This window comes from Melanotaenia boesemani, chromosome 11 (assembly GCF_017639745.1).
Source record: "Melanotaenia boesemani isolate fMelBoe1 chromosome 11, fMelBoe1.pri, whole genome shotgun sequence".
Classification (NCBI taxonomy): domain Eukaryota; kingdom Metazoa; phylum Chordata; class Actinopteri; order Atheriniformes; family Melanotaeniidae; genus Melanotaenia; species Melanotaenia boesemani.
In genome coordinates, this window is record NC_055692.1 from 12,310,165 (window position 1) to 12,326,747 (window position 16,583).

At 38.7% G+C, this 16,583-nt stretch overlaps 1 protein-coding gene across 2 annotated transcripts in view; it reads right to left on the minus strand.

Annotated features, from left to right (window-relative positions):
- Positions 1–16,583, minus strand: part of kremen1 (kringle containing transmembrane protein 1) — a 70,822-nt gene that overhangs the window by 10,670 nt on the left and 43,569 nt on the right. For both annotated transcript variants that reach the window (XM_042000543.1, XM_042000542.1), the window contains exons 4-6: positions 6,542–6,666; positions 5,051–5,204; positions 3,222–3,554 (exon numbers count right to left, since the gene is read on the minus strand). In XM_042000543.1, the coding sequence (XP_041856477.1) occupies positions 3,222–3,554; positions 5,051–5,204; positions 6,542–6,666 (612 nt within the window). The remainder of the gene's footprint in view (positions 1–3,221; positions 3,555–5,050; positions 5,205–6,541; positions 6,667–16,583) is intronic.

A 16,583-nucleotide genomic window follows, 5' to 3' on the forward strand; every position in this document is an offset into this window, starting at 1 on the left:
TCTAGGGACATCAGAAAATGTATTCCCATGTGTCAAAAACAGCTTTCTGTTACTATGCCTGAGAAAATTGCAATAAAATAGAGAAGAAATGAAAAATATGTATCCTTGCCTTGATGCCCTGCACAAAGATACCGTTGGTTAAAAACAGATAAAAAATATACATCATTGTCCTGTTTTCTAATATTCTTATTTAGCAGATGTTTATGACTCTATTTTTTCAGCTCTTGTAAGGGCTGATTGGGCTTAAAGAATTTAAGTGGTTTCAGTACTGCCAACAGTAACCACAGTGAGAGTAAATACAATATTTAGGCACATGTTGACAAATAAATAATCTTAAAGATTTAATGATTAGCGAAGCCTCCAAGACTTTTAGATAAAACAGCTGGAGACCAAAAGGTGAAAACATTGTGGGTTTATGGTTAGCAGGAGCATGATGTCATGTCCTGAATTCACTGAAAATGATTTAAAACAAAACATCCCTAAACTTGTTCATAAATAGAAGAACGGTAATACAGTTTTTGTACTACAGAAGAAATTCCCCTCTGGATTAAATGTCAAACCAAATCAAATCCAGTCTGTTTATCATACGTAGGTTAACACAGCGGGTCAACAGTACAAGGAAATGAAATGGATGAGACAAACCAGCCTGAGAAAATAGTTCGCTTAGCAGGAGATATCTTACTTTGACAAAAGTCAAGCGTCAAGCCAGATGTTTTCATCCTATTTATATTTTTATACTTATATTCAGTTACGAGACAGTAACTAGAGATGGGAGTTCCTGTTATATACTCTTTTTCTCCAACTTTTACTACACCACAGATGAACTGACATGTTTAATCAGGGATACGGGAAGCAGCTAACAGAACTGATCATATATATTTAATAATTCCTTATATAAATGTATAATATAGTAAACATTCAGCATGATTCTTAATTGTTTTCTTATTTAGAATATGCCATGCCATAAACTGCTGTAGTTTCTGATGCTTTTGGTTTTCATTCATATAAAAATAAAGTAACAACAGAATAACAAATTAATTAAGTTTAAATTGCTGTTTTTAGGTGTAACTTTGTAACTTTAGCTCTGGAGGGTGAATGAATGAATGAATCATAAAACTGACCACAGGAAAAGATTAAATTAACATTACAAAATGAACAGACTGGCTGTAGTTATTGGGGTGTAACTAACTTTTCAGTGTGCTAGTCTTATTTTTTTATCTATATACAGGCCTAAACTAAATAATCTAGTGGGGGCTTAAAACACTAAAATAATCTACTTCTACTCCTAAAAATATTTACTTTATTTTTACTTTTGGTGCCTGAAATCTACACGTAGTTATTTGATTCAGATGTGTGAGAATATTCAGTGTTATTATTTAGACTATGGACAGGTTGTTCTGAGCCAAAAGCCAATACTGGTTTTGATATTTATTATTGACATATTGACATATAGAAAAGAGTCAAACATGAATAACAAAAATAACTAAACTGTTATAAAGTATTCCAATGTTTTAAAATCATACTATCTTTGCTGTGGTCTGATGAGTCTTTACTTATCAATGCTCTTTTTCTGCTAAACCATCCTTGTCATTGATGTTTCCCTGTTTGCTAATTGGCCATTTGTAGGCCACAAGCTAATACTTTGCCAGTGAATCTGTGCATCCCTTTAAATGCATTACTCCTTAAAATTTTTGAGCAGTCTGTCCTGCTGTAATTTGAATGCATTACTAATTCTTGATGCTAACATCTTAGAACTAGTTGCTCCATGATCAGCCATTCCTGTAAAATAAAAAGGAAGAAAAACAAAAAAAGAAAAAGTACTTTAGATCAGTTCCAGGAGTTAACTGGAGGAATCTCAAACTTGAGGGTCACTGTTCTGCAGGTTTTAGTTGCTTCCCTGCTCCAGCAGACCTGATTCAGATGAAATGGATCCAACAAGTTGTTGTCTGCACTACGACCCATTAATTTGAATCAGGTGAAACATGTAAAACCTGCAGGGCCATTGAGAACCAGAGTTTGAGATCCCTGCCTTTAACAGAAGCTGCTCATGCTCTTAGTAGCTTTATCTTAAACAGCCATCCAAGCCTTTTCCAGTTTGCCTTGAATGGTTCAAGCAGCATGGGGTATTTTGGATTTGACATTTATAATGTTCCAAGAACAAATACAGCATGCTTCAAACCCAGTCACAGCTGAAATGCACTGCCATCCCCATCTGTGAGCAGTTACCCTGAAATTGAAGCTTGGGCCACTCGGCCTCCCACCACCACCACACTGGATTGATCTAGGAGTAATGCTCAAACTCTGTCTGCTTCTGCTTCTTTTTCTCTGCACCTACTGTATCACAATGATTGTTTTTATTCTCTGTGTTTCAGTGTGAAGCCTTTTTATTTCAGGAGGTGACCTTTTCTTATATTCTGTCTCGGGCTCTATTCTTCAGCTACATGATGCCTCACGCAAAACAGCGCCCTGTGGTTTTAGGAGAAAGGCTCATGCCTTTCCAGAGTTCAGGGGATTTTGACCTTCCAATATTGTTTTTACTATAAGGCATCAGAGCCAGAAACATGAGACAGGAATACAAATGGAGGTGGAGAGGGAGGAGTGGGAACAGATTGCCTGTCACGGTAGCGGGATGTAAGCTTGAATGTCACCTACACTCAATTATACCACCGTATGCTTTCCTTGTCTCTCATATAAGTTAATCAATTAAATCATTTTTGGCCATTCAGACCTGTAATGGGAAAATATAATATGGAAAATGTACGGGACAACTTTTCACATTTACGTAAGACTAAATTATGTGCAGTGATGTCATCAGTTCTCTTTCTCAGCTATAAATCTCCTACAAGGGGAAATTAGAATATCAGAAGATGTGATGCATGTGGCTGGCTCCAAAACCGGCTGTGCAAATCAGCAGAGTATACGTTGGAAAAGCAAAAAAACCTGCTGCAGCTTGATAACAAAGCAAGTTCCTCAATAAACAACACATTATCTAAATATGCAATATCATCTGCAGCTGTGAGACATTGGCTAGCAACTGAAAAGAGTAAAGGACCTGCCAGTGCTGTGACAACCAGCTCAGCACAGCTAGCAAGCACTGGGCTACTAAGTTATGGCTGTTATGCAAAACTCCATCAAGCCGGCACACGCCTGATCATGCAAATGTAATTCTTGGTGGGTTTGGAGAGTGAAACTGAAGGCAGGTTGACAGAGCTGTGAATTACCTTGGTAGAGAAGAGCAAAGCCCTGGGCCTGGTTTGTGCGGTCTGAGTAGAAGTACAGAATGACAAAGTCTCCTGTGATGTTCACCAGCTCCCGTGGGGGGCTGCGCCAGTCGAAGCGGGCCACCACTTGGTTGGTGTAACCATCTAGTAGCTCCACCATGTCGGTCTGGTCGGAGATGTCAAAGAAGGTGAAGTTGAAGACGATGGCTGAGGATCCGGGAACCTGGATGGTCCAGTAGCAGACACGGCTGGCCCCATATTTGTCGGGGAAATCAGGGGAGTAGATGACTCCAGATGGATCGGTGTAGTTCCCCCCACAGGCCCCCACTCGGGCTAAAATTAAGAGAACAAAAATTATAAACAAAAATTGGAAGCTGGTGTGATTCATGTGGTCACAAAACTTCGTACAGCCCCACGTTTTTGTTTCTGTCAAATCTGTCTGATGTCATTAATAAAGCCTCACCCCCAGAAAAAGAAAAAAAACCCAAAACTGATAGAAAGTTGACCTTATCCTTTCTAAGCCTCGTTACAAATAACTGCCATTTTTTAAATTGGTGTATACACTCACCAGCTATTTTATTAGGTACACCTTGCTAGTATCATGTTAAATCCCATTTTGCCTTTAGAACTGCTTTAAATCTACATAGCTTGAATTAAGCAAGTTTTTGGAAACATTCCTCAAAGATTTTGGTCCATATTGGCATGATAGCATCACATAGTTGCTGCAGATTTGTCGGCTGCACATCAGTGATGAACTCATTGTCATGTTCAAGAAATCGGTTGGAGATGACCTGAGCTTTGTGACATGGTGCATTTTTCTGCTGGAAGTAGCATCAGAAGATGCTACACTGGTCATACAGGGATGGACATGGTCAACAACAATCCTCAGGTAGGCTGTGATGTTTAAATCATGCTCAGTTGGTAATAAGGGGTCCAAATATTCCTTTGCTGTTGTGATATAAAAATATCCCCACAACCAGCAGCAGAAACTGTTGTTACAAGATAGGATGGATCCATGCTTTCATGGTGTTTACGCCCAATTCTAAGCCTACCACCTGAATGAGCTGAAATGGAAATCTTCTATTGTCCAGTTTAGGTGAGTCTGTGTGAACTGTAGCCTCAGTTTCCTTTTCTTAGCTGACATGAGAGGCATCCGGTATGTTCTCCTGCTGCTGTAGCCCATCTCCTTCAAGGTTTGATGCATTGTGTGTTCAGAGATGGTATTTTGTATTTCTTGGTTCGAGCCAGTGGTTATGTGAGTTCCTATGGCTTTTTTTTATCATCTCCAACCAATCTGCCCATTCTCCTCTGACCCTTGACATCAACAAGACATTTTCATCCAGACAACTGCTGCTCACTGGATATTTTCTCTTTTCCAGACAATTCTCTGTAAACTCTAAGAGATGGTTGTGTGTGAAAATCCCAGTAGCTCAGCAGTTTGTGAAATACTCAGACCAACATCCATGGCATGTTAAAAGTCACATAAATCCTCTTTCTTCATCATTCTGATGCTCAGTATGAACTTCAGCAAGTCATCTTCACCATGTCTACATGTCTAAATGCACTGAGTTGCTACCATGTGATTAGCTGATTATATATTTGATATTATGTCTACCTAATATCATGGCCAGTGAGAGTATATGTGTTATAAGAATATTGGTAAACTATAAAAAAAAACAAAAAAAAAAACAAAGAAACAATCTAATTATCAGTTTTTATCTGACAGCTGATCACCATAACTGTCATCTCAAACACATGAAGCTCAAAAAAGTGCTTTTTTGTTCAGAATTTTTAAAATTTCAAAAACAGTGTCAATAGTTAGGGCTCACTGTCGAACACGATGACCCAGCCGTCTCCTCCACAGGGCTGCGCCTGGTCACCGAAGCAAGCATGGTTACACTCCATGCTAGGCGACTCCTCGCGGTCTTGCAGGTCCACTTCGTTGCCACAGAAACAGGCATATCCTGACTCCATACCGGCAAGCTACAGAAGACATAAAGGGGAATGCACAAGTCATTGCATTTGCAATTCAAAACAAACTTCTGCCGATGCTGTTCATTAAATATTCATTTGACATGGGAGCCATGAGGTAAACCTCAAGGAGTCATTCTGCTGACTGAGAGAACACACCCTGAGGAGGAAACACAAAAGGATACTGTTCTTAAATAGATTTGGAAATACAAAACACATTCTTAGTTTTAAAAAGTTTTGTAAAATTATTATAATCTATAAAAGAAAAAACAGATCGGCACAAAAGTTTTCAACTGCCCAAACTGTTTTTTTCTCTCCTGACTCTGACTGCAAACTCTAACAATGTTAAACATATAGCTACATACAAGGTGTCCAGATTAGATCCTAGAAAACTAACACCTTCTATCTTCCAAATGAAAGCTGATAGAAATGAAAAGTGTTGAAATAAAGACGTGAAAGAGCCAAAACGTCCATGCATCTTGACCTCTCCACCATTTTCCCATTTTTCATGAAAAGAGTCATTGTTTTCCATTCAAAAAGACTCCATTGTTCAAATTTCGTGCCCTGAATAAATTTGGGGAACTGAAGGTAGTGCAATTATTTCCCACTCTGCATTTTTTGTCATGAAACAGTAATTCAAGCAGCCTTCGCTCAAAAATATATTGCTTTGACGTTAGCTCATTAAGTAAAGTCAAAGTAAAGTCCCCATAAACACTTTCCGCAAAGCAAAAGAGCATTTCTCACTCATTGGGTATGCTCTTTTTGCTGAAAACTCGCAGGGAATCCAAGCTTCCACACACTGAGGTTTCACATGTGCTCTGAGGGCAGTAACAGTGCAAGGGCAAGCGGATGATGCCAATCTATCAACTTTCCTGCAACATCTGCCTAGCTAAGAAAGGCGGAGGACTTGTCAACATCTGTCAACGGAGGCAGAGCTGAACCAGATCTGCTGAGATAAAAAAATAACACCTGGCGCTGTCTGTGGCTGTTATGATGGCAGAGACAACAAAAATGAATTGCAGAGGAAGTGCCCAGTGGCCTAATAACCATTCATTTCCAGCTGTCAGCTTCGATTACTGTGATGATTTGTCATCTGCTAGTTGCTTTCAAACAAGAAGTTTGAAGGCTGAATGAAGCGGGCATTCATTCGCAGCAATGAGTGTCACGAAATTGCACATAAATGCAGATGATTTACATGAAAAGCTTGAAAGAGACTCGGATCTAAATGAGAAAATATGAGAAAATTCCTGTTTTGCTTTTTCATCCAATAGGTGGACATGTCTGAAGCGCTAGGACAAGAGATGGTGACTTTTAATTTTTGAAAAATCTCTTTGATTTTCTTATCTCACCTTGTATCTCTGCTTTCTACAGAAGCTGATACAATTCTGAATCGTTAGCTTGTTGGAGGTCTCGCTGGGACCAGAAAGTGTTGGGGGGTCACCACTGTCTCTGAAGCAGCCCAGGGTCCCTGGCACTGTGAAAACACAACAAGACAGGGAACAAAACAACATCAGTTACATGCAGTCATTTAGATTAAATCTACCGACTTTTTAACATTTCCTGTGCAAATGTTGGGTTAGCCAGTCCAGTGGTGTGGCGATGCTTAAGTATATCTTTTAAAATGTGTGGTAATCAATAGTTAATTTACCATCATACACTGCAGGCTCTGAACATTTTTTTTAACTTATGGTTTTGTTGAGGTTCTTCAAGTTTTCAAGATCATGTTTGGAATTAAAATATTGGCTCATATACACACCCCAGAGGACAATCTGTCATGACAAACTCAAAAAGTATACAGGCTTTGTTTGAAGATGTTGCTGTGAATTATCAAGAAGCAAGTCAACTATTTGGTTCCTCAAGGAAAAGAGAGATGGGAATGCCTGAGTCACTGCTGAATAAATGGAATCTAGAAAATATAACCTTTCAGATGTGAGAGTAAACCGAATATTTTATACCCACATGATTGAGTTAATCACTTTTTTTCAGACTGTTATCAAAGATGTACACTGGTTAGGATTTCATAAAACTATCCATCACTTATTTTAATTTTTATACCATCTTTCTTTAATGAATGCCGTAACATATAATTTCAGGAATTCTTAAAAACTTAAATGTTTGTTTGTAGGATAGTTGCTGCAACATATCATACAAACAGGTCAACAATCCTAGTTGGATTAGATAGATAGATGGAAGATTTATGCTGACACCTCAAGAGCACATTCAAGCAGATGAATCGACCTGCCTCCAGTGATCCACTGTGTATTCATCAAATACTATGTAATCTCTCAGAATCTATCATAGCGATTAAAAGACTCAAAAGCCATTTGAATCAATGTAATAGCTCGGGAAGTGCCAATAAAGCCCCTAGCTGTCTACATCCCATTTGTGAATTGTTTTTCATTGCAACTTAAATGGGCTTACTTGTGTTTCATTTGTGTGTTCTGAGATGAAATGAATATTTGACAAACAGAAGTGAACGCATAATTTTCACAGCGAAGACTGGTGTCTTCATGCTGGAGGGTACAGTAGAGCTCATTAGAAAAAGAAAAGCAGAAAGTTTGTTTCAAATAGCTGTCAATGATGCTTTAGGATACAAAGACGCACAAATCAAAAGCATGTGACATTATAAAACTTCAATATCAAGCACCACTAAAGCTCCACTTTGTGACTTTTCTGTTTTAAAATTCATTTCTTGCATTAAAACAGATATTTTTATTTTGTATTGAAGAATAGTTTGGAAGTAAGTTTGAAAACATTCTAAAATGCAATAATAACTTAAAGTTGCACTGTTGAACTTTGGCAGATTTTTACAATTTGGTGCCTCCTAACCCAGGCTAATCCTGCATCTGTCATGCATCCTGCCTCTTCTCTGAACTCTCTCCAGCCAGTAAAAGTCAGCCCAATGTTGAATTTTGTCTTATCTCTTGCTCTGTTACTTTTTCTCTTTCTTTTTATAATTTATTCTAATAATGTCCTCTTTTGTTTCTTTGCTGTTGTGAGGTGCAGCTTCGGCTGCACAGCAACATCAGCTCCAAGAATCAATGTGCATCATAAATGACAGTGTGCATCAAAATAAGTCAGAAGCAAAGAGTTTTAAGGTTGAAAACTTATATAGTGTTGCTTAAAATGTTGTTTAATGACTTTTGTATTTGGTACCTTTACCAGGCAAAAGAGCAAAGAGTTGATGCACTATTTAAAAGATATAAGCAGATTTCAAATTTAAATCTGAGCTGTTTTAGATTTAGCTGTTATAGAAAATTAATGGAAAATATAAAGCCAGCAACACACACAAGTAGCTGAGTGAGAGGAAAAAGAGACATCATTCAGGCAAATTTTACAACCAGCAAGTTAACTGGTGACAGGTGTGTCATAATTTAGGTATAAAGAAGCATCCACCAAATGGTAAGTCTTTCCAAGCAAGAGGGGAAACAAGGTCATGGCTCACCACTTTGTGCAGAGCTCAGTCAGAGCTTTTTGCAAGTTCCAAAATAATAATTCTCAGAGCAAGACTGAGGATAAAACTTTCAAAATCTACAGCCCATGATATTCTAAGAGTCTGAGGATGTGTCAGCACTGAAAGGCCAAGAAAGGAAGCAACTGTGGGATGCACATGACCTTCAAGCCCTAAGGCAGCAATGCGTTTATTGTCACACCACCATGATTAATGTAACCACGTGGACTCGAGAATGCATAGGAAAACCCGTTTTTGTTTGCTTGCAGAAATGTAATCTGAAACTGTGTTACACAAGGAGAAAGCCATAGATCTACCCGGCACAGAAACAATGCTGAGCTCTCATAACACCAGCTCATCTCAGATGAACAGCAACAGTCCACACGTGTCTATGAGTTCACATTTTTTAGCTGCTTATGGGGAGAAATTGGGCTCACGAGACAAAGATGGGAAAGACCAACCAGGTTGTTTTGGTTGAAAGATCCTATGAAGAGAAAGACGCAAAAGTCAGTATCTAAGATAGCATAAAGATACATCAGTCTGTGTTATGGAGGACTTGTATAAAGGTATTGTTGATGCACAGGAATTTTGTAGGAACATATATGCTACCATAAAGACATCTTCTGCCATGAGGCCCACAGTTATATGAGTGGGACAATGCCAGACCTTATTCTGCATGACTTACGGCAGCATGGCTCCAAAAACACAGTGTGTGTCTGTGTGTTTACTGGCCTGTCTGCAGTCCAGATCTGACTCCTATTAAAGATCATAATGAAACATCATAATGAGGAGAATCAGACAATATTAACAACTGACTTTTGTTAGTTTTCTGAATTTTTTTATTTGGAGAGAATAGACAAGATTTTTAAAGCGAGGACCCTCAATTCTCAAGTGTTTTAATAAAGTTTCATTTAAAGGAAGCTGAAGGTAAATGTTAGGTTTCACAACTTTTCTGAAAATGGGTTTTGTGTCCAATGTCACAGAGATCACAGAAAAGAAGGTTCTCAACTTGTGAATAAAGAAAACAAGATATTTGTTTGATCATAAGTTAGATATTACACAGGAGTTTTTTTTCTGTACAACAACACTGTCTTGGTTTCTGGATGAATCCGTTTCTGACTGCAAGCCCAGAAACTCTGAGGCTGTGTGTCCCCTGATACAGCACACCAGCACTGTCCTGGAATGAAGCTCTCTGGTGCTTTGCTTGTCGTCAGATTGGTGGGCAGAGCTCAACAGATGACAATATTTTCCATCAATAAACAACTGGCACCTAGCCGATGGCAGTAAGGATCTCACAAATTGTGGCTGTCCTATCATAATTAAGTTTTGGAACATATCTGTAATCTACAAACAAAAGACCATGGGCAGATTTGCATGCAATACACTTCAGATATTTCAAGACCTTTTGCTGTTTTGATCTCAGTAACTGATATAGACCACACACGGCCCATGTCTTTGGGCTGCCATTTGTTGATGCCAATGTTAACTTTTTGGCTAGCTCAAAAGCCCATCAGATTCTGCAGATTCTTTGTTTTTATGAAAAAAGTGAGCCACAAAAGGCTTTAGGGGGGGAAAAAGTGTGACATATTTTAGATTCCATGCAAATCGTTGTCTGAAAGAATGTCCACCGCAGACTGGAGGGCAAAAGGAGAAATCATGTGAAACAGAAACATTCACGTTTGTTGACCGTGAAGTGACCGGCCAGCTTTTGGCTGCGGTCATGCTTCGAGTCACGCTGAGCTGTGTTTGACAGATGACTCAACACTCGAAGACAAAAATCCTTAGACTCTCAGACCAGCAATAAATCACAAGCAATATTACTTTTTTTTTTTTTTTTTTTTTTTTTAGCCTCAACCATGCCACAGCTTTACAAGTGGATAAAGATGTTTTTCTGGTGGCTGAATCATTTACTGAGACTCTGCAGCATGCACTTGCAGAGCCAAGAGCTGGATTATTTGACAGGTTAAAAGCAAACATGACGGTAATAAGGATGTTTAAGATCCCTTATATTTTCATAGAGAAGGTGCTGTGAAAGCAATTTCTTTATTATTTGTCGCTCAAGTATGTCCTGGATTAACCCCCTGTGAAGTGTGTGCAGCAGAGGAGCAGAAGAGCGATAAACACCTGGTTGGAAACCAGCAACCACCCTCTGAGCAAGGCAGGCAGGTACCACTTCAATGGAGGTTTTTTAAAAGCAAAGGAAAGAATGCTACTGCAGGGCTCAGCAGCCAGATTAAAGACAGCAATGCGCTTTTTTCACTTTGCTTTGACAAGAAGATTGCAGGCTGCACTCAATTTATCGTTCTTTGTCCTCTTCTCAGGGGCTGTGAAGCAATGGCTGAGGAGCAGCAGGTGGGATCATATCACAACGGAGCAGCGTTAGAGGTTTATAGGGAACTGAAGACAGAGAAGGTGATCTGCAGTCTACCCCCACCCACTTGAAAAAGAAAAAAAAACAAAACAAATTGAGCAATGCAAAATCTCATTTAGACATCTGTGTTGTAGGCATAACAAGTGCAAATACCTCTGTGTACAATAAAAGAAAAAAACACAAACACATTTAACACACTTCAAAGCTGTAGCTGGAATCTCAACTTTAACGAGCCAGAGGGAAGAAAAATGGGGGGCAAAGACAAGGTGCATAAACGCTCCAGCCAGCCCAGACACCACACTTCTGCAAAACCTTGGGTAATCACAGCTGGGGGGGGACGACTCCCATGAAGTAAAAAATACAGCCTGGCAGCCTGCTGTCTCAGCTCAGAAATTAGCTTTTAGTTTGACTTCCCACAATGCAGTGCAGCACTATGCAGACAAGAGGAGGCAACAGGGCAAACAACAGTTCACTGGTGTCTGTCTGGAGCGAACAGGAGACAACTCTTGACCCGGCAGACATAATAACAGCACAAATCAGAGAACTGAAATCAGAACAACACAGAGGGATGTGCTTGCAAAAGGGGTGATAAGCTTCTATATTTCTGTGATATCTTGGTATGGTAGGGAAAAGAGGAATTAAAATGATAAACTGGAAAAAAAAAATGAAGAGAACTTTTGACTTTGGCTTTGCAACCACCCAACACAGTGCTCCAGATGAGGCAAGACAGAGAACAAGAGGTCAAGTATTAAGTCACTGATATGCTTTAGGGTTTCAACTGAAAAACTGTCATCACAGTCTGACTCATGCGCTACAGTCTGCAAGAGAAAATAATTGAACCTTGTTTTGCTCGCTTAAGAACGTTTTTATGTTCATGAATCAAGGTATCAAAAAGTGTCCCTTTGGTTTAGAATACCATAAGTCAGTGGTTCCCAAACTTTTTCTGCAGGGCCCCCTTTTCATAGACAAAAATAATGTCAAGTCCCCCCTAATCCCACATTCACATGCAGCATGATGCTTACAAACAAACAAACGTGAAATGTGCCACAAAATAATCTTTAGTTTGTTGACTACTACTTCATTAATTATAGTTAAAACTATCTTAGTGGCAGAAGGAATGATAAATTCCTCTGCTATAGTGTTTTATAGGCATTTTAAACTAGGGAACTTCTTCAGGTGACTTAGCATTTGATGAGACTAATGCTGCTTTAGTAAAACAACTGTTATTTACAACAATTAAGTAATTAAGAAATCAACAGACTTTTCTTTGTGTTCAGGATGAGAAGTCCCCAAGTCGTGTTGTAACTTGTTCAGCGTCATACTGTCAGAGGCTTATATTTTAAGACACAACACACTGTGGTCTCTTCATTACTTAACATTGACTATTACCATTACTTGACCATTACCTGGTCAAGCCTAGGGCAAGATATGTCTCATCACTTGGGAGGGAGGAGTTGAAATCTTTGTTGTTAATTCATCCTCATTTGCCCATTGGTACTTTCACAAATTTTCCATATTTTGCTAGCAGTGCAAAAACTATACGTTTTATTTAGCCGCGCCCTCCCTGGCATAACTCTGGGCCCCCCAGTTTGGGAACCACTGCTATAAATCAACCCAACTCAAAATGAAGACAATATACTGGCAGTCTTTACAGTCTTGCTAACGTTCCTTCCTACTCTTCGCCAAGCACCACTTATTACATGTTTCGTTAAACAGTTCCTGTCAGGTGTTTTTTTGTTTCACTCAGTTGCTCATTTGTTCTCTCAGTGAGAAAACACTGAATGGTCTGTGACTTGCCACCCAAAGAATCTGGGGGTGGGAATATGAAAGGTCAGTGTAAAGGGGGCTGACCGACAGCACCCACTCGGATTATAAATGAAATCTCCCTAAGGCTCCGCTGTGTGGGTAACAGCATGGGGTTTGCATAAAGCGTAATTACAGATGTGGTGGAATATGTGATCATTTCTGCAAACATCAACCCCGTTTTGCCAGCAGTCATTTGAACGAGTCGATGATATAAGAAGATGCATTAAAGTCTTTGTAAAAGTTAGTTCCAGCTATGACTGAACTAAGACTAGACTTATCCTAAAAATGAAAATGACCTAAGAGAGATCATTTGTTTTCATGTACTTAGGGTTGTGTTTTTTTTTTTGTTTTTTGTGACAAACCTTTTAAACTATTTCAAAGTCAAAGGTTTCTTTGACCCACAAAATGTAAAATTTCAGAATGAAGATACAACTGATACCTTTACTTTTACATGCAATGTTTTTATTTTATTTGAGCTTTTTCATGTTTAATGAAAGAAGCTGTTCTTCTGCACTGTAATAATAACTTGTTGCAAGTCCCGGAACTTGAATCTAGATCATTCAGCCCGAAATCTGCCTTTTTAACCTCTAAGCTAACATTATATGAACATATGTACAAATACATATAATGCTAGATTAGAGGCTGACAGAGGCGAGTTAACAAGATAATGAGATAACAAGAAAAGTATCTTGTTATCACAAGACAACAATGACTGTTTTCTCATGGTAACAGGATCATTTATCTTGTTATGTTGAAGATAACGAGATAATTATCCTGTTATCTATTAAATTAGCTTCCATTTTGACAACATTAAAATTTTATGTTATTTTTACAGTTACCATAAAGGAAGCTGCACATTGGGCAGAACTCATCACACAGTAAAAAAGACTGCAGTAGAAATTGTAAAAGGGTCTACTTCATGCTAAGCCATGAATTTTTACTAATCTCTTATCTTTTATTGCCTGAACCCAACCAAACAGTGCCTGAATAAAAAAGCTACAAATTTAAGATTTAAGAAAAAAGTGCTGGGTTGGACGAAATGAACCAACACCAAATACCCCTTAGCCCCATGGTGGACTTTTTTGGGGGTTTTTTACAACCAGGGCTTAAATAGGGCCGAGGCTGTACGGGGCTTTGCTTTTTCATCAAGGTACATTTAATTGTCTCTTCTACTTATCAGCCATATATGTGCCTATTTTAACACTTCACTCAGCTTTAAATGTATGCAATTTTCTGTGACCTCCTGTAAACGCAGCGCTTCAACATGGCCTCTCCTCCCTGAGTCTGTCAGTAGATGTATAGAATTTGCATGAGCTACACAAGATGCAGAATGAAGAGGTAAATCAGAGAAAATAAGACATTATTTTCCACTTAATTAATGAGTCACATACTAAAGCACATAACAGCAATCTCTTTTCTCTGTTTACCGAACTAATCGTCAGCTTCAGTAACTTAAGTCAGACATGAAAGACAACAGTGTCAGGTGGATGGAAAGGCAAGGAGGGAAAGTACAGCGTTACAACAGAATGCAAACTACTGATTTGCCACTTAAAGGTTTAAACTTGATGCAAGTTTTGCTAAAGTTCAAAATGATTTGTGAGGAGGGGGTGAATGACATTTTGGAAAGCTGGAAATATAAAATCACATTTGCCCCACACAAGAACATCTCGATTTAACCCCTTTTCTACAAAACTCACGTCATAAGATTGCATTCCTTTGTAGTTATTGAAATATAGTCCATGAAATATGAGGCTCAACATGATGTTAAGTGCAACACCTGGAGATATTTGCAATAGTTTGATGTTCTGCCAGAGATGTGACTTCCAGAAAAAATAAATACAGGCATGATGAGGCAAAGCAGGAAACCGACCCAGTGTTTTTTTTTCCTCTGCTTTGATTGTTCACATAGTTTGTATTCTGACAGCTTTGCAAAAACATGTACTTTTAATTGTTTTTCTTTCATGGTTATTACCTTTTAAACTCGTTTATTGACACTCATTTCTTTGAGGTTATTTCTGCACATTTGGTTTGAAATCTTAGACAAAGAGTTTTCAATTTCACTTCAGAGCGAGGGAAGTGAAACAAACCAGTAAAGTTAAAAACATGATTACTGTTGCACATAATCATGAAAAAAACAGTAACAGAAGAAAAAAAAGACCAAGCTAAAAAACGCTCCTTTAAGCTGCTTCACTGCTTCATTAACATCCAATCACAGCATAACCAGAAACCTTAAAAGTCATTAGTTTCTCCATATTAGAGAGGGGTGGTTACAGGAGTGAGGTTGCAGGAGTTCAAGCAGGATTTTAAAAGCACATTCCTCAAGTGGCAAAAGGTTCAATGCAAGTAATTTAAAACACAGGTATGTTGACATCTTGGAAACTCTCCCACTATCCCATTAATCCAACACCAGCAGTGTAACTATTAAGAACATAAAAAAACAACAAAACGAAACACACGCTACCTTCCAAGAAATATTAAGCACAACAAAACGAGGAAACAACACTAATCTCAGTTGGTGTTCATGTGACTTTTTTTTGTCTTTTCTCTGCCCTTATTCCTCACTCTGTCTCTCTCTCTCTCTCAAGGCTCCTCAAACCCATTTATTACCCTTTTTGTAGTACAGTTTACTCAATACATAAACAAATAAAGCTGCTGCATTTCATCAAGCCTGTGATTAGTCTTGTCAACTACACCCCAGCCCACAAGAACATCAAGACAACAAGAGAAATGGAGAAATATGCCACAAACTCCCCAAGTAGGTTCTGGAAACTCTGTATTGTTTGTAAAGAGGTGGGAGTTGTTGTTATGTGTTTCTGCTGCTTTATTTTTCCAAGAAGATCATAAATTCTCCAGCCTGTAAATGAGAAAAGTTTGCAGTTTGACATTAAAAGATTGATTGGACACAGGGTGAGAGGGATTTGAGTCTAAAAGACTGATGCATATGAGCCAACACTGTATATTGCACATGTTTACTCCATCTGCAGTATTTGTCCACATTTTCTTTTCCATGCAAACATTTCTGTGTTTGCGTGGGGTGGGGGCTGCATTATAACAAGACAGAGATCAATGCCCTAGCGCAGGGCTTTGGGATGGCGACCAACCATTTAATTAGAGGGAAGAGAGGCAAACTGAAGCTTTAAATGAATAATTAGTGTTTACTCAGAGATCCGGCTGAACAATGCAACAAGAGCAATGAAAAACCAAATAGCCCGTGTCCCCAGGAGAACCAGGAGACACAAACCCAGGGCAGCTTAAACATGAAATGACAAGCAGACACTTTGTGGCAACTTCAGGTAAAGGATAACTTTTTCAAGGTGACTGATTTCTAGTTTGTTTGCTGTCTGCCCTGCTTATCTGGAAGCCAAATGGCCCAAAGTCCACAGAAATATGGAGAAAAAGAAAAAGAAGAAGAAGAAGAAAAAAAAAAGACACCTGAGAAACAATCTGACAATTTAAGGTCTGACTTCTGTTACTTTCACCTATATGTTAAATAGACTGCACTTATACAGCACTTTTCTAGTCATATGTTGACCACTCAAAGTGCTTTTACACTACGAGTCACATTCACACACATGTATACAGCACCTCTAATGTTATATACTGTGCTTTCTCCTGTCTCACGCGTTCATATCCCTGAGCTATAGTCGCCCATATCTGTCACATGTGTTCAAACTGCCATTTATATTTAAAAAAAAAACCAGGATGTGCACTAAGTGCTGAACGAAACGGCATCATTTTTACATCAAGTATGAACAAAGAGCAT